Source organism: Aplosporella prunicola, assembly GCF_010093885.1.
Source record: "Aplosporella prunicola CBS 121167 unplaced genomic scaffold K452scaffold_3, whole genome shotgun sequence".
In the NCBI taxonomy this organism is placed as follows: domain Eukaryota; kingdom Fungi; phylum Ascomycota; class Dothideomycetes; order Botryosphaeriales; family Aplosporellaceae; genus Aplosporella; species Aplosporella prunicola.
The window spans coordinates 427,182-446,118 of record NW_022983531.1 but is presented as its reverse complement, the minus strand read 5'-3'; the positions used below and the strand labels follow the sequence as shown (position 1 = coordinate 446,118).

Sequence of the window (18,937 nt, the reverse complement as noted above, 5' to 3'; positions counted from 1 at the left end):
GCGCAAGACGATGTCAGACAGCTCGGCCCAGCACTCCACAGCTCGGGAGCTTGGACTTGTTCTCCCCCAGACAGCCACTAGACCGCAACGGGCAGTAGCGCGCTAATGACGTTGCAGGGTGTTTGTACGTTTCGCAAAGCTGCAGATGGGCTATCGACTACTGCGGCAGGGAATACGGGTGGAGAGTTGCTGAGCGCCCCGCCGCCGCCCATTGACCATCTGGCCATACTTAAACCGCGCTGGCTCTGCTGGTGGCGTTTGTCTCCGCACCTCGTCACAAGCTTCGCCATCATCATCAGTCCCAGTTGTCCAAGCGAGAGCACAAGCTTGAGCCGTCAACAAAACGACCCACCTCCGCATACCAACCTGATTCTCTCCACATTCGCCCACCATGGAGATTAACGACGCCTCAGACAATTCGCTCCACGGCGATTCCGCTGGCTCTTTGCCTGCCGACGGCACTGGTAATGCCACTCATTTCTCTCCGCATCGCATGGCGTGCTGATCGTCTAGGCATCACCCAGGTCGACCCTTGGCTCTCACCCTTCAAGGACGCTCTCAGAGCTCGCTACACCAAGGCCCAGCAATGGATCCAGTCCATTGACGAGCACGAAGGCGGTTTGGAGAAGTTCAGCAGGGTCTGGCGTTTCCGCAACCCCACATCTACTTCGCACGCTGACCTCCGTACAGGGTTTCGAAAAATTCGGTTTCAATGTGGCCGAGAACAATGACATTGTGTACCGAGAATGGGCTCCAAACGCCTTACGGGCTTATCTGATCGGTGATTTCAGTATGGAGCCCTCCTTGGAAATGATAATTGCAGACGCTAATCAGCCCTGATAACAGATGGCTGGAATCGTGATTCGCACGAGATGACCAAGAACCAATTTGGTGTTTTTGAGATCACGGTACCTGCGGCCAACGGCCAACCTGCCATACCTCACGACTCCAAGATCAAGGTACACAAGGCAACTCAGCAGTTTGAGCATAGCTAACTCCACGTGATAGATTTCCTTCGTCGTACCTAACGATCATGCGAGACAAGAACGCGTTCCAGCGTGGATCACTCGAGTCACTCAGGAACTTTCAGTTTCCCCCGTCTACGACGCCCGGTTCTGGAATCCGCCCGAGAAGTACGTCTTCAAGAACGCCAGACCTCCCAAGCCTGCCAGCGCACGTATCTACGAAGCCCATGTGGGTATCTCTTCGCCTGAGCCCAAGGTTGCGACATATAAAGAGTTTACGGCAAACATACTCCCGCGTATCAAGCATCTTGGCTACAATGTCATTCAGCTGATGGCAGTGATGGAACACGCTTACTACGCAAGCTTCGGATACCAGATTAACAGCTTCTTCGCTGCCAGCAGTCGGTATGGGTTCCCTGATGACCTAAAGGAGCTGATTGATACGGCGCATGGAATGGGCATTTCTGTGCTCCTAGATGTCGTGCACAGTCACGCGTCAAAGAACGTGCTGGATGGTTTGAACATGTTCGACGGTAGTGACCATCTTTACTTCCATGAAGGTGCCAAAGGAAGGCACGAGCTGTGGGATAGCAGGTTGTTCAACTATGGAAGCCATGAGGTCTTGAGATTCTTGCTCAGCAACCTCCGGTTCTGGATGGACGAATACCAATTTGATGGGTTCCGCTTTGACGGAGTCACGAGCATGCTATACACGCACCACGGCATTGGAACGTAAGTTTGGGTTTCCCCGTAATCCTCAATATTGCTTTGCGTACTAACCTGAGCAAGTGGGTTCTCCGGAGGCTACCACGAGTACTTCGGACCCGGCGTTGATGAAGAGGGTGTTGTGTACCTGATGCTTGCAAACGAGATGCTACACAAGCTCTATCCCAGCTCCATCACCATTGCAGAGGATGTCTCTGGAATGCCAGGACTTTGTGTGGCATTGTCCCTGGGCGGCATTGGTTTTGACTACAGGCTGGCAATGGCCATACCTGATCTTTACATCAAGTGGCTCAAGGAAAAGCAGGACATCGACTGGGACATGGGCGCCTTGTCCTTCACCTTGACCAATCGCCGGCATGGCGAAAAGACGATCGCTTATGCCGAAAGCCATGATCAAGCGTAAGTTCGTTTACCTCTTAACGGCGTGCGCATGCTGATTTTGCTAGGCTCGTTGGAGACAAGTCGTTGCTCATGTGGCTTTGCGACGCCCAGCTTTACACTAACATGTCAGTGTTGACCGAAGAGACCCCCCTCATCAGCCGCGGCCTGGCTATGCACAAGATGATTCGCCTGGTCACCCATGCCTTGGGTGGCGAAGGCTACCTTAACTTCGAAGGGAACGAATTCGGCCATCCTGAATGGCTCGACTTCCCACGCGAAGGTAACGGAAACAGCTTCCATTACGCGCGTCGGCAATTCAACCTTGTTGACGACCAGCTTCTGCGTTACAAGTTCTTGAACGAATTTGACAGCAAGATGCAATGGACGGAGGAGAAGTACGGCTGGCTGCACAGCCCGCAGGCGTACATCAGCCTGAAACACGAAGGCGACAAGATGATCGTTTTCGAGCGGGCTGGTTTGTTGTGGATTTTTAACTTCCACCCGAGCAGCAGCTTCACGGACTACCGGGTCGGTGTTGAGCAGGCAGGCACGTACAGGGTTGTGATCAACACCGACTCTCCGGCGTTCGGAGGTCACGGGAATGTCAAGGAAGACACGCGGTTCTTCACGACGGACTTCCCGTGGAACGAGCGCAAGAATTTCTTGCAGGTGTACATCCCAAGCCGTTCGGCACTGGTGAGTTTCCCGGCCAAGGTTTGCAGTGAATTAATGCTAACAAGCACAGGTGCTCGCTCTCGAAGAAACGCTGTAGATTCCCACGTGATTGGAGAGAGGGGTTGAACAAGGGTATGAGGGGGAGAGAATGACTTGGTTAGATTTTATGCTCCAATGACATAGTGATGCACATGGATGTGACAACAGCTCTGATGGGTGAGCTTGTCTTCGCTTCGCTTCAGGCGTGCACGTGATTCGGTTCGCAGCAAGCTCCAGCAGTCGTAACCAGGAATTGATCAGGGCATTGCCGCGCAAAGAAGGCAGAGCGGCGTGTTGACGAGTGAGCGGGCCTGGCTGGCTGCCGTGGTGTTGATTCTCCCGCACAACCGACGCGCCCGGGCTTAGGTCATCCGCTTGTTTTCGACTAGCGCGGTTCGGGCTCGGCTGAAGTCGTAACTGAAGGTTCTCTCCAACTCCCAGTTGAGCTTCATCTCCTCCCATCCGCACCTCTCCACTCCCATCTACATCGCCCTCCGACATCCTTCAGAATGCTCAAGAGGTACGCCCCGGCCGACCTGCAGATGCAATTGGCACCCATTGGATGCTGACTCGATGGAATTGCAGCGGCATCACCCGGTCGCTGAGAGCCTCAGCGCTCCGCCGGCCTGCGACCAGCGCCTTCCGCCCCATCAAGAGGAACTTCGCTCCTGCTTTCGGTGCCCGCTTCGCCAGCTCCGCTGCCGCTCAGGATGGCAAGATCCACCAGGTCATTGGTGCCGTTGTTGACGGTATGCGAAAACTTTTTCCCTCGATTGGCCTGTCGCCGCCGCCCGAGACGACATCGGCCTGGTATCGTCATCATCAAACTAATCAATCGATGCAGTCAAGTTCGATGGCGACAAGATGCCCGAGATTCTGAACGCCCTGACCACCGAGAACGGTGGCCAGAAGCTCGTTCTGGAGGTCGCGGTAAGAAGACACCGCAAGGCGATATAGCGGGGCAAGCTGGCTAATTGAATCCGCAGCAACACTTGGGTGAGAACGTCGTCCGCTGCATTGCCATGGATGGTCAGTATTTGCCAAGCAATTGGTTTAAGGTGGCATCGTAGCTCACAGTTGGAACAGGTACCGAGGGTCTCGTCCGTGGCGCCAAGGCTCTCGACACCGGCGCCCCCATCAAGATCCCCGTCGGCCACGGTACCCTTGGTCGTATCATGAACGTCACTGGTGACCCCATTGACGAGCGTGGTCCCATCAAGGCGTCCAAGTACGCCCCCATCCACGCCGACCCTCCCCTCTACACCGACCAGTCTACCTCTGCCGAGATTCTCGTCACTGGTATCAAGGTCGTCGACCTTCTCGCCCCCTACGCTCGTGGTGGTAAGATTGGTCTGTTCGGTGGTGCCGGTGTCGGCAAGACTGTGTTCATCCAGGAGCTGATCGTAAGGATGACCCCCGCGGGATATGAGGAAAACATCGCTAATGAGGCGACAGAACAACATTGCCAAGGCCCACGGTGGTTTCTCCGTCTTCACTGGTGTCGGTGAGCGTACCCGTGAGGGCAACGATCTGTACCACGAAATGCAGGAGACTGGTGTCATTCAGCTCGAGGGCGAGTCCAAGGTCGCTCTGGTCTTCGGTCAGATGAACGAGCCCCCCGGAGCTCGTGCCCGTGTCGCCCTTACCGGTCTGACTGTTGCCGAGTACTTCCGTGACGAGGAGGGTCAGGATGTGCTTCTCTTCATCGACAACATCTTCCGTTTCACCCAGGCCGGTTCCGAGGTGTCTGCCCTGCTTGGTCGTATCCCCTCTGCCGTCGGTTACCAGCCTACGCTGGCCGTCGACATGGGTGCTATGCAGGAGCGTATCACCACCACCCAGAAGGGTTCCATTACCTCCGTCCAGGCCGTCTACGTCCCCGCTGATGACTTGACTGACCCTGCGCCCGCCACCACCTTCGCTCACTTGGACGCCACCACTGTCCTGTCCCGTGGTATCTCCGAGTTGGGTATCTACCCCGCCGTCGACCCTCTTGACTCCAAGTCCCGTATGCTCGACCCCCGTGTCGTCGGCCAGGAGCACTACGACATCGCTACCCGCGTCCAAATGATCCTCCAGGAGTACAAGTCTCTGCAGGATATCATTGCCATTCTGGGTATGGACGAACTGTCTGAGGCCGACAAGCTTACCGTCGAGCGTGCCCGTAAGATCCAGCGTTTCCTGTCGCAGCCCTTCACCGTCGCCCAGGTTTTCACTGGTATCGAGGGTAAGCTGGTTGACCTGAAGGACACCATCCGTTCCTTCAAGGCCATCCTGAGCGGCGAGGGTGACGACCTTCCCGAGGGTAAGTTTTTTCCCAGATCTCCGGGTCAAGATGCACAGATCACTAACGAGTCATTGCAGGTGCTTTCTACATGGTTGGTGACATCGAGTCGGCCCGCGCCAAGGGTGAGAAGATCCTTGCGGATCTCGAGAAGTCCTCGTAAAGGACTCGATAAGTGGGGGGGTGCATCCGAGCGGATGTGTCCGCCGTTGACAACCCTGCCAACACATGCGAGGTGCCGGATGCTGGCGAGAGGTTTTCTCTGTGAAAACCGTCTCTTTGTTTAGCGGGGAGATGATCCCAACTCCCTCCTAAAGACACAATTTCTGTACAGAAGAGGAGCGGATTCTGTGGAGGGGGAGGAGGTTTGGCATTTGGCATGCATTCCTCGCATGTGCAATCTGGCGTGTAATCCTAAGCTGAAGCCGTACACCATCTCGAAATTATTCCCTTGCGTTCGTAGCCGATGAATCGTCTTTGATGATGATTTACGATGATGATGATGGCGATGATGACGATGACGATGATGTATGATGTATGATGTTTGAATGTTTTGATGTGTGCCTAAGGTGGCTACCTACCTAGCTACTTGCCTACCTTGGCTAGCTAGCTATCCATCCATGCTCTTACTTACCTCTCCCCTTGCCTGTTCTATTCTGTGCATACATAGCATAGCATGGAGACGCTCGATCGATTGCTTGCTTGCTTGCTTGCTTCCAAGCGACGTCTGCATGGCATGGCATAACATGGCATGGCATAGGCTGCGCACCATCATCTATGCACGTACGTACGTGCTACCGACGTACAGTACAGTACCTAAGGCAGGCCAGGTCAGGTCAGGCCAGCATGGAAGTTGCCGTCGTCTCTCTCTCTCTCTCTCTCTCTCTCTCTCCCCTCTCTCGCGCGTTTTGGACACGGACGGCTCGTCGCCGGCCGCTGCATTGCGTTGCGTGCATTGCATGTGCTTGTGCATGGCATGGCGTATATAGATAGCACTGACTTATTTACGCACTTTGCTCATGCGAGGGGCAAAGGGTGAGGGGTAAGGGGGAAGGCGGGGTTTCTGTCTGCTGTCTGTTGGCTGTGTTTGCCCCGCTTGCCTGCCTGCCTGCTGCTGCTGCTGCTGGTTGCGGAGATAGTGGTTGGGTGGGTGGCGTGCTTGTATGCGGGGGTTGGTTGATAGGGACAGTGAGAAAGAAGGTGCGTGCGTGGTTCATTTAGTGTGGGGTAATACGAACGAGCAAGCAAGCAAATAAAAGCTCATTCATTCATTAGTTAGTACTCGTACTGATGAGCTCTGTCAAGTATGCATGCAGGTAGGCAAGTTGATACCATCAAGGCACCTCCAGCACCTTACCCCACGACCCCACCATCCCCCTCCCCTCCCCTCATCCCACAACCCCACCTCAAGCCGCCTCCCTCATCAAATCCTTCATCGTCGCAAACATAAAGTCGCGTATGCCCGTAACACCCTTTTCCTCCAACCACCTCAGCACCTCCACTCGATACGCCTTCCACGACAGCTCCATCCCGCCCGCCTTCGCCAGGCGATGCAGGCTGCGCTGCGAGACGGGGCCGGGAGCATGGCGCACCGCATCCGCGGCCAGGACGGCGCGCTGCTCAAGCCGCGCGAACGCCGCTGCCGCCGGCGCGCACGTCAGATGGTTTGCCGGCAGCGAGAAGTGCGCCGTCAGGGTGTACTCGGCCGGCTTGGGTGGCGGCGGCGTGGCGGGCGTCGGCGTCGTGCTGCTGCTATTGTTGGCGGCGGCTGCTGCCGCTGCGAGTGCAGGGACTGTTTCTAGCCGCGCGACGTAGGCGTTCAGCGCGTCGTGGAGGGGTGCGGGGCAGAGGCAGGCGAGCGCGTTGAGGTCGTGCGATGTTAGACCCCGGGAGCGCCAGAGCAGGTTGGCGACGTCCATGAGGTACCCGTTGAAAGCATTGGTGGTGGCACGCGGGAGCGTCACGCTGTGCATGTCGGCTTCGAAGGCGCGCTTGTAGGTGGTGAGGAGGGCGCAGACCTGGGAGAGGGTGGCAAGGGAGGGGTGGAAGAGGAGGTTGTAGATAGTGAGGGCGGGCGGAATGGTGAGCGGTGTGATAGGAGTGGAAAGGGTGGCGAGGGTGCTGTAGAATGTGAGGGTAGATGTAGCGGTGTTGGTCGTCAAGGGGACCGACGAGAGGATGGAGAGGATGGTTGTTGAGATGTGCGTTGTCAAATTGGCAAAGTTTTGGGATAGTGGTCCGCCTGGCTGAGGCTGTCCGGAGGCGTCTTTGCCATCGTTGTTGGCTGCATGCGCCCACTTTCGCGTGAGCTGTGTGTATAGATCGAGAAGGCGTTCGTATGCATCATCTGTACCACTCGATACAATGGCGATTTCTGCTGGTTTGAGATACGTGTCTCGGAAGCCTGCCAGGGTCAGTGTCTCGGCTTCACGTAAAATAACATAATATCTTACCGTCAAAGGTTTGTATGGGCAAGAAAGACAGAAGGCCAATGACGGCAGCGGAACAATCAGAGCCGTTCCAGACAGTGAGGTAGGACTTGAAGAATTCTTGGACAATCGGGAGGAGAATCTGAGGCGTCGGCTAGAGGACTATGGGCACAATATTGGTTCAACGTGACATACCTTTGTGGCTTTGGTGTAGCTGAGGAGCCCTTCCAAGAGCTCGTTGAGGTCGCTCGGAGCACCCGAGCCGTCCGCAGTGGCATCGAGTGCGTCACGAAGGAAGCACTCCAGCCAAAACTCGAGTCTCCTTGCAGCGACATCAGATGACTTGAGGATCAGGTACTTCTGCAGGAGCGGGTCCTTCAGTGAGGCCAGAATCTGGTTAGGCAGTTCGACCTTGTCCAGGCTCTTAATTAGATCGTCGGCAGTATCGAGCTCGTCGAGTGTGACAGACGTCTTTTCCACGTCAGCGATCCCCGCTCGTCCAAGCAGTAGTGACAGCGGGAGAGTGCAGTAGTACCTCATGCGCGCGCGACGTGTGTACCTCGGGGACAATCGACGCTTTGCTCCGCTTTGCCCCACGGCGTATCACCTTGAAGCCGTTTTGATGCGGTTTGACCCGCTCCGCCCTTTCCGCGTTCGCTTCCTGGATAGCGTGCAGCCTCTGCCGCCACTCATCTTGCGACGGCTACTCGATCAGCGACTTTGCATTAGATGTGGCGCGATCTTGCAGGAAGCTAGTGCACTTACCGTCGGGAGCGACGCCCGGCTAGTAGCCGCATTGCCAATGATGATGTCTGGATAGTAGTCTTTGTAGACCCGTAACAAACCGACTAGAGCGGGATCCTGGGCAGTCGCACGCACCAATTCCAGCCTACAGACTTCGGTCAGGGCCGGTAGAGGGCGAGAGCAATGACGGACGGCTTACAGCTGTTGAATGCGGAATGGTCTTACGTGTTTCCGTCTTGTGATCAAAGACAGCAGATGGCAGAGCGGCGTGCTGCTCGACGGTTAGTGATCGACAGCTCCCGAGCGCCACGGACGGGAGAGATACCGAAGTGCCAGCATGTCAAGCAGGTTGAAGATAAGGCCGTACAGCTTGGACAAGATGGTTGCATCTTCGAGGACGTCAAGGACGGCAATTAGCCACTTGACGAGGGCGGACTGGGTGGCGGACGAGGGCTTGGCTTGGCCCTGTCCGAGGCCGCATACGACCGTGGTGATGATCTCGGAGGATATCCTGTCGGCCGGGTAGAGATTCTTGACCAGATTGGTTTGGCTGGTTTGGTCAAGACGGGCCTTGCGCGTGACAATTGCGACGATGGCCTTGAGCTGGTCGCGGGCGAGGCCATTCTGGTAGGCGTGACTGCACACGGCATCGACATGGGCGGCGACGCTTTGGGGGCGCTGCTTCGGCGGCGTGCTAGAGGCTGAGACGGGAAATCAGCAGCTGACTCACATGCCCAGCGGGGATGGGACCACGGACCAATGCGCAGGGCATCGATTGCAGTGCTCAAGGAATCGGGCAGAGCGGGCATGACGACGACTGACCTGACCGGTGCCGGTTGCTGATGCTGCCTCTCCAAACGCGATGCTCGGGCGACGCGACCATTAGTCAGCCCCGCCCGCGACACCCGCCGCCGCCGCCGCCTCTGACTCTGACAGCATGTCTGCAGCAGTCACGGTGCATCGCGCACATGCAGAGGCTCACAGTTACACAGCAACCGCCGGGCTGTCAATATCGCCCTCTCTCTCGCCATGCTCCCCATGCTCCCCCCATGCTCCCCCCATGCTTGCAACATGCGAACCCGGCCGGCTCCTGCACCAGCTTCCCCTTTGAACCGCCTCTGTGCGACGGTGCCATGAGGTCGCCGCTGCGTGTGCTGAGGGAGCCTCCCGTCTCTACTGGCCCTCTACGTCTACGGCCGCACCGCTCGTACAACCTCCATGAGCCGTGCCACCCTCCGTATATTCCAAGCTCCGAAATTTGCGCCTGGCTATTAAAGAATCGTCGCTGCCATGGTCCCTTTTGCGTGCTTTTTTGTTCTTCAGACTGTCTCTCTGCAATTACCTGTCACATATATCCCCCATCCCCTCTCCTGATACGCGACCAGGCAGCAGCTCCCACCCACCACTTAACCTCTCATCCCTGCCATACTACACCACCCTTTTTCCTCCCAATCCTGCTCTGCCTCATCCACAATGGGCGAGCTAAAGCACCTCGCCCGGCGCCACCAATCCAAGACGCCTTCAGACTCCATCTCAAAGCTGCTGAAGCGTGCCTCGCTCAACGACGAGCATGCCACCACCGCCGCCACCACCACCAGCACTACCAGCACAGCACGCGAGCCCTCCTTCCTCCGGCGCTCTGCCCCTGCCCTCGCCGCCCTCCGGGCTCTCCACCCCCAAGGCATCCTCCTCCTCCTGACGCCCGCCGTGCCACCCCTCTCCTCCTCCTCCTCCTCCTCCTCCTCCTCCACCACCAGCAGTGGGAGCACGAGCAAGCAACAGCAAAATGAACCAATGGACCCCTTCGAGCCGCTCGGCCGTGCCCTAAGCCGGTACCATCGCCGCATCCGGCACGTGCCGTACGTGCCCACCGTGGGGCTCACCGAGACGCACCTGGCATTCCTAGCGCACGCAGCAGCAGTGGTGCTGGTGGTGAGCGCCGCACGCTCGGGCCCACGCTTCGCCGAGGCCGTGCTCGACGTCGCACGTCTCGAAAAGGACGTCCCGGCCGCGCTGGTCGTGGTGCGGGACGATCTCGGGCGAGCGTACGACTGTGATGATGATGACGACGACGACGACGAGGGTGACGACGGCGAGGAGGGCGACGTCGAGGGCGACGGCGGAGGCGGCCACGCGTTGTGGATGGGCCGTCAGGCTGGGGCTGTGAGAGGCGTCGACGTCGTGGTGGGCACGGCCAGCTATGCGCCGGGCCCGCTGGCTAGGGTGGCCGACATGGTGTTTGGCGGCGGCGGCGCGTGAGCGGGAGTGGCTGCGGCTCGGCGGCGAGTGGGAGAGATGGTTGTTTCTAGTTGAGCAGGAAGGGTCGGAAGAAGGCGTGTGGGGGCACGGCAGCGGGAGTTTCCATTTTCTCAGGTGTCTCGGTTCTTTCCTTGGTCCCCTTGGCGGGCCTTTCCAGCTCTTTCCTTGTATCATTCTCCCGGGCGGGCGGTATATACGTGTGTATTGCAGCAGCACTCAATCCAAGCGGTACATATTGCGGACACCCACGTGCCCGGGACGAGCTTGTGCGGAGAGCAGAGCGTGCTGTGCTCCCCCGGCACGCTGGAACCGAGCAGGCGGAGGCGGGCTGGGCAGGCATGCTGCAGGGCGTCAGTCAGGCCGGCAATGCCCACGCGCGCGGCAGGGGGAAACAGTCGCCATTGCTTCCATTCTACGAATACGGATGCAAGCCATACACATTATCATTACCGGGATGTCCAGCGCCGTCCGAACGGGCATGTGCTCCGACAACCACGACGACCTGTGCCACCCACAGGACGCGTCTGCTGCAGCACCGCCGAGCGCCATATGTCTTTTCTTTCCCTGACCCCCTGCGCTTCCCATGCACAAGGCGACAAGTAAACGCTATATTAAAAATTGCTTGCAACTTGGAACTCTTTTCCCCGAAAATAAACAAGCTCACCCTTCACCGGTAACTCGTGCCCATGGTTGCGAGCGTGAAAATGGAAGAAAAAGAAAGGTAGGTAGGTAGGTAGAAACAACAGGCAACGAATCATCATCATCATGCGGGCATCATGCCGGCCCCGTTGCCGGCAATGTGATCGGCGGTCGTCTTAACGGCGGCAACGGACGAGTCGACAAAGTCACGCTTGGCGATCGAGGAGAGGCCCGACGAGGGCTCGCCGGCAAGGTAGTAGGAGGCGCGGTTGACAATCATGGAGATGTGCTCGGGCAGGTAGAGCGAGGCGGCGATGACGATCATGCTGAGGAAGAGGAAGAGAAACGAGTCTGGGGAGGAGTCGGACGGTCAGCTGGTCAGACGCAGGCAAGGGTCGGGGGGCGCATACTGAAGATGAACTTCTCGGTGGGCGTGAGCATGTACAGCGAAAAGGTGACCTCGTACTGGTAGCGCTTGCGCTGCAACCAGCGCAGGACGGCCGTCGGGTAGAGCATGAGGGCGAGGATCAGCAGGGAGAAAGCGGCGGCTAGGAAGGCGGAGAAGATGGTCGAGACGTAGGTTGAGATGACTGCGCTTGTGTCGCCGGGCATGGGGCGGCGGCGGAGGAGGGTGTTGGAGGGTGGTACGGCCTTTATTGCCTTGGATCGTCGTCGGGAGAATGGGCTGGGTTGACGAGCAGCAGGTGTCAGTAGTCAGCCAAAGTGCTCGAAAAAAGGAGACGAGAGGGCCGTGGATTGGCCCTGGCCGCCAGGGTCTCGCTCTCCGCGCGCGTCATCCACGGCCAACACCAATAAGCCAATGTTTCCTGTGCGACTCGTCGCCCGCAGCTGGCCCACCCACGCCCGCGCCTTCGCGGCGACTGCCGTCCAAAGAGGCCCCAAGCCGCTGCCGCCTCGCCCCGCCATTGACGACAAGGACATCACCGAGGCCTTCCTCAAGGGCAGCGGCCCGGGTGGTCAGAAGATTGTGAGTCGCCGCCGCGAGCTAGGGCCCAAGTCTGACCGCTTGCAGAACAAAACCTCGTCGGCTGTCCAGCTGAAGCACCTGCCCACCGGCATCGTCATCAAATACCAGGGCACCCGCTCGCGCTCCCAAAATCGCAAGGTCGCCCGCCGCATGCTGCAAGAACGGCTGGAGGAGCTGGAGAAAGGTGACCAGAGCAGGTCTGCCATGAAACGCGCCGCTCAGTCCAAGAAGAAGGCTAGCAGCGCAAAGAAGTCTAGGCGGAAGTACAGGGCTTTAGAGGAGGCAAAGAAGGCTGCTACTGCTGACGGAGAGGAGGCAGACGAAGCCGAAGACGAAGAGTGGGAAGACGCCGAGGAGGAGGTGGAAGAGGAGGGTGAGCAATCGCCCAGACACAAGGCTGCGGAGCAAGATCTGAAAGATGATGCACGGGATGAAGCCAATAAGCCTTGAAAACAGGCAAATTTGCTCTGGTGTTCACATTGTCCTCTGAACACACACGCCCGCTTGCAAGGCCCTCTCCAGCCTCATTGACCAATGACGGAGCTTGTTGCAGCTTTCACAAAACAGGAAAGCACCATCACGACGTTGGCTTGATATGTCCAAGGTCACAACGGCGACAGACCCATTGAAGAAAACAATTGATGTTGGTCTCTGCATGCATCTGTTCTCTATTACAGAAGTCACTCTCGGTGTACAGAGATATCTCTCGGACAAGCCCAGCGAAAGGCCAACAAAGTTCAAAAGTCAACTGCAAGTCCAGATAGAGTAATATTAAATAGCTGTGCAATATGATATAAGTATATATGTTGTAAGTATACAAGAGCCACAGTTATATGGGAGTATCATGCATGTTGAAAATGCTTTGAAAAACAGCAGCAGCTCGGCTTCCAACATACCACAGACTACCTATCATCTTTGACTCCGATAGTCCTTTCCATCCTTGTCTCATGTTTATCGATTAGGTAGGGAATTAAGGAATCCACCCGGCCTTACTCATCACCTAGACTGTCTTGGTGAAAAAGAGAAGGCGCTGATATCCCAACCACTCATAAGCACGCATTCATATAGCCTTGATAAATTAGTGGTCACATTCCTGCAATAACAAAGTTAGAATATCCAGACACGGGTTGATGGGTTTGGTGCACTGCGGAAGCTAGTATACTAGTGCCCCAGAAATTTGGGATGTTCCCCTGGTGTCATCGATCAGTTACCAGCCCTAACGAAGAAACCACATCCCGATAACAAAAGAAACAACTTTAACGCTATAAGAGTGGGCTGAGTCGTCGGACAACACCTTACGTCTTGCAACATCAACAGGCATGTGACCGGCACGCGTACCAAGAGAGTGTGGTGTTTTCAATGGACTGTTATCGGCTGCCGCCAGATGATGCATGCATGGCGTAGAGGATCGTCAGGCTGTTTTGGGACGCGTGCTTCCAACAGCAGGGATCGTTGAGACAGTTTCCTGCAATCTTGAAGCCAGGCAGTTGCTCATCAGATCTTAGCGTGCAAACGACTGTGGAATCTGAGTTGTCCTGTGGCCCCAGATTTGTTCAGGATTTCCTGCATCGGGCATGTGAAAAAAGGGAGATGGAGATGCGTGCATCAGTTGCAGCAATCGAGACACAGTCATCACGCTCTCCTGTTGACCGGCAAGGCTGATGAAGCTGAAGATCCAGCACATTATTCGTGCGATTTCCAACATCCCCTGATTAGATAGATAAATCTCATACCGCGCGAACATCTCTTCATCTATCCAAGAAGGATGTGCAGATATCTCATGATCGAAGCTCCTTCGAGTGCAAATCCTTCGATGAACAAGGAAGAGGCTGCGTCAATGGCTGCGGACCAGCTCCCATGCAAAGAACGGAGGGACGGACTTTTCCTTTGCGTCAAGGATTCCACATCTCCACGCAGCGCTGGCAGTGGCAGCGCATTCATGCGTGTCTCATCATGCCGCGTTGCCGCACACATCATGCCGCACTGCCGATGGCGGAGCGTACCCCAGCTGCGTTGCCTGGTGGGGGGGCACACCCACCCCGCGATCGTGCTGGGTGGCTGGCTCACACAGACGACAAAGCATTCCTCAGGAACGGGCACACGGGCTGGGGGGCAAAGGCCATCGCTTCCGCAGCCGAGAACACGCTCTAGAAAGGTAGAAAAGGGAGCAAAGGCCCTCTGCATGATTCCTTCCCGCCACCGTGACGGGCACACGGGAGGCGGTTCTCAGATTATCGGGCCGCGGATCCTTGCTCACCACATGGCGTGGGCTCGCGCTAGAAGATTTGCCAAACGTTGGCGAGGGACCCGTCGATCTCGAAGGGCGAATCGCGCAGCAACACACAGATAAGATGAAAACCCCGCAGACTTTGCTGGCGCGCCGAGTGGGAACGTTCACGGGCTGACTCGCTATAGGCTACGGGCCAATGGCGGGTGATTCATATGGGGTGAAGGTAAGGAGAGGCACAGGTAATTCTCACGTGTCGGTTTCGTGTACGGAGTCGGCGCGCTGTTTGTTATAAGCGGAGACTCTTGGGGATGTTGATGAGAGTGGAATTGTTGAGGTTCCCCAGGCTCTCAACAAAGTGGTGCTCGTCGATCACTGCAGCTCCCCTTTCCGCCCCTCTCAGGGCTACAACGGCCACGATCAGTCTAGCGCCACCAGCCGGGGCCCGCAAGCGCGCAATGTGTTTCGCCGCTGAACGAGGGCGACCATGGGAAAGGGAAAAGCTGTGGCTTCATTGCTTGCGTCGGCGAGGGGGAGGCTCTGCGCACAGCACAGCACATGCTCAGCCCACGGCTTTTTTTTCACATGAAACTTTTTTTTTGATCTCCGCGCCAGCCCTCCACTCCGAGGCGGAGGGCAGACCCTGATGCACATGTGTCACGGCGTCGGGTCTACCCCACGGCGTGCAACCAGCCCAGCCAGTCCGGCCGCGCGGATATCAGATAGTGTGTGTGGCAAGCTGAGAGCCAGGCGGCGAGCTGTGCGGGATCGCCGAGGCGGAGAAAGGACTCGAGGAGAGCTTTGGCTTTTGAGAAAGGAAAACAGGTGATGGTGGATGGCGTTAGGGCCTCGCGCAGATCCAGCTCGAAACTCGGGCTCAATCGGCCAGCTGGTCTGGCACTCTGGCACTGCAAAAAATGGGACCCCTGAAATCTCGAACGCCGCCGCGCGCCTCGGCTAGCACTGCATGCTCGTCTGGGATAATATTTTCTAGCTGTGTGAGCTGGTCACCGCTCAAGCTTCCCCCGTACATAAGCCATTGACGGCCCCCGAGCTGCTGCCCCCGTCGTCCCCCTTCGCTTTCGTTCCGTTTCTCCTTTTGAGCTTCCGAGCTGTGCTGCTGGAGCTGCCAAGTTGGACTTGCCCCCAACGCTCCGCCAACCGAACGCCCAACAAACCACTCCAACAACCTCTTTCTTCACCTATCTGTCTTTCTCTGTCTCTGTCTCTGTCTCTGTCTCTGCGCAATAATGGCTTCCACCGCCCTTCCCCAGAACCCTGTCCTCAGGAGGAACATCACCGCCGACTCGTCCGTTTCCTCGGCCGTCGTTTCCCCCGCCGACTCTCCCGCCCAGTCTCCCTCGACCACGTCCCTGTCCTCGCTGGGCTCGGTTGAGGAGGTCAAGAACTCCCGCGGCAAGCTGCTCGACACGTACGGCAACGAGTTCGAGATCCCCGACTACACCATCAAGCAGATCTACGATGCCATCCCCAAGCACTGCTTCGAGCGCTCCGCCGTCCGCTCGCTGAGCTACGTCGCTCGCGATCTCATCGTCCTGGGCTCCGTCTTTTACGCCTGCCACACCTATGTGACGCCCGAGTACATCCCCTCGATGCCGGTCCGCGCTGTTCTGTGGGCCCTCTACACGGTCGTCCAGGGTCTGTTCGCTACCGGCATTTGGGTCCTCGCCCACGAGTGCGGTCACCAAGCTTTCTCGCCGTCCAAGGTCCTTAACGACACTGTCGGCTGGGTTCTCCACTCGGCTCTCCTGGTTCCCTACTTCTCCTGGAAGATCTCCCACGGCAAGCACCACAAGGCGACCGGTCACATGACCCGTGACATGGTGTTCATCCCGAAGACTCGCGAGGAGTACTCGTCCCGCGTCGGCCGTCTCGCTCACGAGCTCCACGAGTTGACTGAGGAGACCCCGATTGCCACTGCCATCCACATGGTCAGCCAGCAGCTTGGTGGCTGGTTGATGTACCTCACCACCAACGTTACCGGCCACAACCAGCACGAGCGCCAGAGGGAGGGCAAGGGCAAGGGCAAGAAGAACGGTTTCTGGACTGGTGTCAACCACTTCAACCCCAACTCCCCTCTGTACGAGCGCAAGGACGAGAACCTGATCATCCTGAGCGACATTGGTCTCGCCATCACTCTGGGTGTTTTGACCTACATCGGCAAGACTTACGGCTTCGCCAACCTCCTCGTTTGGTACATTCTTCCCTACCTCTGGGTCAACCACTGGCTCGGTAAGCTTTCTCCCCCTTTCCCTGTTGTTTCCTGCCGTGAGTCTAACAGAATGCAGTTGCCATTACCTTCCTCCAGCACACCGACCCCACTCTCCCTCACTACGATGCCGCAACCTGGAACTTCACCCGCGGTGCCGCTGCGACCATCGACCGTGAATTCGGCTTCATCGGCCGCCACATCCTTCACGGCATCATCGAGACGCACGTCCTGCACCACTACATCAGCACCATCCCCTTCTACAACGCCGACGAGGCCTCCGAGGCCATCAAGCCCGTCATGGGCAAGCACTACCGCGCTGACGTCAAGGACGGCTCGATCGGCTTCCTCAAGGCCATGTGGACCTCTGCTCGCATGTGCCAGTGGGTCGAGCCGTCGGCCGACGCGCAGGGCGAAGGCAAGGGCGTCATGTTCTTCCGCAACCGCAACGGCCTGGGCGTTCCTCCTACGAAAATCGAGGCCGCGAGCGCCAAGAACAACGGCGTCATCGTCGGTGCCGACGAATGATTAACGACCATCACCCCCAACTAAAAAATATCGGTGTTTTTTGAGTGTTTTCTTCGGTCTTTTATCTGTCCATCGGCATGGGAACTTGCTTAATGGCGGCGTTGTGGTTGTCGAAGGGGGGAGGAGGGAACGGAGGAGCTGGCCACCATCTATCAGGCATCAGGCAACGGCGTGAGGGCCGTCGACACCCGCCTCTTGCCTTGCTCCTCATCCCATCCTCGCTTGTCCGAGCGACGGTGCGACGCACTCGCGACGCAGGACGGCATTTCCCTGCACACAGCAGCGCTGCTTTCTTGGTTCTCTCTCTGTCTCTATCTCTCTCGTCTGCCGTTGATGTTCTTTTTTGAGAGCGTGTCTGTTTTTTTCAGCATCCGCACGTGGCCGGACCAGCGCTTTTGCTGGCACAACTAGACAATTAGATGAGAGACGTATTTGGAGGGGGAAGGCCGGGGGGGAGTTGTATACTCTTGCGGCGGCTGGGGGAGAAAAGCAAAGCAAAGCAATGAAATGCGAACGTTGAAAGATCAAGCTTGGTGCAACGTGTTTATGCCGTGTCGTGTCGTGTCGTGTTGTGTTTCCCGGACTTGGTGTAGTGAGTCAACTGCCATGCTAACTCTCTACCTACCTCACGTCTGACGCTTCTGTTGTCTCGCCCCTCGCAACTCTGACTGGACGAAGGAGGCATACCTACCTTGAACACCCACCTCACCCCACCACCACCAGTAGCACACCTATGCATCCCATCCCATCCCAAACGCACAGCGCAGCGCAGCCCACCACACTCCTCCCACCTCACCTTGCCACCCGACCGACCCAACCCGACTCAACTCAACCTCGGCAAGCCGACCGAGCACGCGAGCACGCGCGCGAGCCGAGTCCGACACCGAACACCCGTCCGCAGCCGCGTGCGGCGTAGGTAGGTATGACGCAGGCCCGCCCCGCAACGCGACCCAGCGCAGCGCGCTTCGGCCTCGACTGCGCAGTCGCAGCGATGGCTCGGTCGTGACGGAGGGAGCACGCGACGGCCGGGGCGGTGCGGGGGCGAGGCGGGGTCGGAGCCGGAGTTGGTCGGGTGTGTGTGGTAGGTAGTAAAGGTAGTGGTGTAGTGCAGGTTGTGTTAGTAGGGTGTGCGACGGTGGTGGTGGTTGTACGTAGTACGCAGCAGCAGCAGAGCAGCAGAGCAGCAGAGCAGAAGCAGAAGGAGCAGAAGGAGAAGGCGGAGGAGGCGGAAGTGCGCGGCAGCGGGATTGACGGCCTGCCTCCCGGGAGGGGTAGGTAGGCGTGGTAGGGTACCTAGGTACGTAACCCAGGTAAGGCGAAAGTGTGGGGTCAGGTGGGCACGTACGGGTACGGGTACGGGTAGGTTGGTAGGTAGGTAGGTATGCTTGACTAACTAGCTAACTAACTAACTAGGTACGCAACTAGGAGTGCTGTATCTACCTGTCACGAGGATGGATGGGACAGGGTGCGAGGAGGAATGATGGATGGATGGGTGGATGGATGTGGATGGATAGGACGAGGTCCCTGCGGAGTAGGTAGGTGTGAGATCTAGATTGGAGCTGTGGTGATTGGCTGCGTGCGTCGTGGTGGGTGTTTCAGGCACACGCTTTATTTTTTAGCTGTTACATGCTGTTGCAGTCTTACTGTATCTCCGCAATCCGTAACTAGGGTGTATAGCTGGTTAATGCGGGGAAGATGTACATAGGTCTGTGACAAGCGGACAGACGTCAGATCCAGCGCGCGCGCGTCGGGGTTGGTATTGACTGGCTTGGGTTGTGCAAGTTTTTTTTTTTTTTTTTTTTTTTTTTTTTTTTTTTTTTTTT

The 18,937-nt window shown here is 57.3% G+C and overlaps 8 protein-coding genes across 8 annotated transcripts; 6 read left to right on the top strand and 2 right to left on the bottom strand.

Moving 5' to 3' along the window:
• Positions 1 to 221: 221 nt before the first annotated feature.
• Positions 222 to 5,233, top strand: K452DRAFT_355510 (glycoside hydrolase family 13 protein; the record flags this gene model as incomplete). The annotated part of the gene is made up of 14 exons (XM_033545969.1): positions 222 to 464; positions 514 to 638; positions 691 to 790; positions 847 to 959; positions 1,009 to 1,697; positions 1,755 to 2,090; positions 2,138 to 2,768; positions 3,176 to 3,306; positions 3,372 to 3,535; positions 3,631 to 3,716; positions 3,773 to 3,815; positions 3,873 to 4,189; positions 4,242 to 5,091; positions 5,151 to 5,233. Exons 1-14 carry the CDS (start codon positions 392 to 394, stop codon positions 5,231 to 5,233), a joined length of 3,741 nt encoding a protein of 1,246 aa, XP_033401748.1. The 5' UTR covers positions 222 to 391.
• Positions 5,234 to 6,347: 1,114 nt separating this feature from the next.
• K452DRAFT_315297 (uncharacterized protein) lies at positions 6,348 to 9,052 on the bottom strand (the record flags this gene model as incomplete). Its single annotated transcript, XM_033543850.1, has 8 exons — positions 6,348 to 7,474; positions 7,524 to 7,641; positions 7,695 to 7,970; positions 8,035 to 8,202; positions 8,265 to 8,388; positions 8,443 to 8,514; positions 8,569 to 8,944; positions 9,001 to 9,052. 8 exons carry the CDS (start codon positions 9,050 to 9,052, stop codon positions 6,477 to 6,479), a joined length of 2,184 nt encoding a protein of 727 aa, XP_033401747.1. The 3' UTR covers positions 6,348 to 6,476.
• Positions 9,053 to 9,716: 664 nt separating this feature from the next.
• On the top strand, positions 9,717 to 10,502 carry K452DRAFT_294643 (uncharacterized protein; the record flags this gene model as incomplete). The annotated part of the gene is made up of 1 exon (XM_033541720.1): positions 9,717 to 10,502. One exon carries the CDS (start codon positions 9,717 to 9,719, stop codon positions 10,500 to 10,502), a length of 786 nt encoding a protein of 261 aa, XP_033401746.1.
• Positions 10,503 to 11,024: 522 nt separating this feature from the next.
• K452DRAFT_283312 (uncharacterized protein) lies at positions 11,025 to 11,839 on the bottom strand. The gene is made up of 2 exons (XM_033539754.1): positions 11,552 to 11,839; positions 11,025 to 11,492 (listed from the first exon to the last, which is right to left on the bottom strand). The coding sequence occupies exons 1-2, from the start codon at positions 11,751 to 11,753 to the stop codon at positions 11,266 to 11,268; spliced, it is 429 nt and encodes a 142-aa protein (XP_033401745.1). The 5' UTR covers positions 11,754 to 11,839; the 3' UTR covers positions 11,025 to 11,265.
• A 122-nt stretch (positions 11,840 to 11,961) lies between these two features.
• K452DRAFT_355506 (uncharacterized protein) lies at positions 11,962 to 12,579 on the top strand (the record flags this gene model as incomplete). The annotated part of the gene is made up of 1 exon (XM_033545968.1): positions 11,962 to 12,579. One exon carries the CDS (start codon positions 11,962 to 11,964, stop codon positions 12,577 to 12,579), a length of 618 nt encoding a protein of 205 aa, XP_033401744.1.
• Positions 12,580 to 13,593: 1,014 nt separating this feature from the next.
• On the top strand, positions 13,594 to 14,573 carry K452DRAFT_104760 (uncharacterized protein). The gene has a single exon (XM_033534960.1). The coding sequence runs from the start codon at positions 13,895 to 13,897 to the stop codon at positions 14,477 to 14,479; it is 585 nt and encodes a 194-aa protein (XP_033401743.1). The 5' UTR covers positions 13,594 to 13,894; the 3' UTR covers positions 14,480 to 14,573.
• On the top strand, positions 14,574 to 15,118 carry K452DRAFT_104759 (uncharacterized protein). The gene has a single exon (XM_033534959.1). It carries the CDS (start codon positions 14,668 to 14,670, stop codon positions 15,001 to 15,003), a length of 336 nt encoding a protein of 111 aa, XP_033401742.1. The 5' UTR covers positions 14,574 to 14,667; the 3' UTR covers positions 15,004 to 15,118.
• A 488-nt stretch (positions 15,119 to 15,606) lies between these two features.
• On the top strand, positions 15,607 to 17,114 carry K452DRAFT_294640 (uncharacterized protein; the record flags this gene model as incomplete). The annotated part of the gene is made up of 2 exons (XM_033541719.1): positions 15,607 to 16,609; positions 16,666 to 17,114. The coding sequence occupies 2 exons, from the start codon at positions 15,607 to 15,609 to the stop codon at positions 17,112 to 17,114; spliced, it is 1,452 nt and encodes a 483-aa protein (XP_033401741.1).
• Positions 17,115 to 18,937: the final 1,823 nt, after the last annotated feature.

Coding starts and splice junctions, on each gene's coding strand:
- K452DRAFT_104759 (XM_033534959.1), top strand. CDS start 14,668: ATGTTGATGAGAGTGGAATTGTTGAGGTTCCCCAGGCTCTCAACAAAG.
- K452DRAFT_283312 (XM_033539754.1), bottom strand. CDS start 11,753: ATGCCCGGCGACACAAGCGCAGTCATCTCAACCTACGTCTCGACCATC. Junction 11,493..11,551: donor CACCGAGAAGTTCATCTTCA/GTATGCGCCCCC, acceptor ACTCCTCCCCAG/ACTCGTTTCTCTTCCTCTTC.
- K452DRAFT_104760 (XM_033534960.1), top strand. CDS start 13,895: ATGTGCAGATATCTCATGATCGAAGCTCCTTCGAGTGCAAATCCTTCG.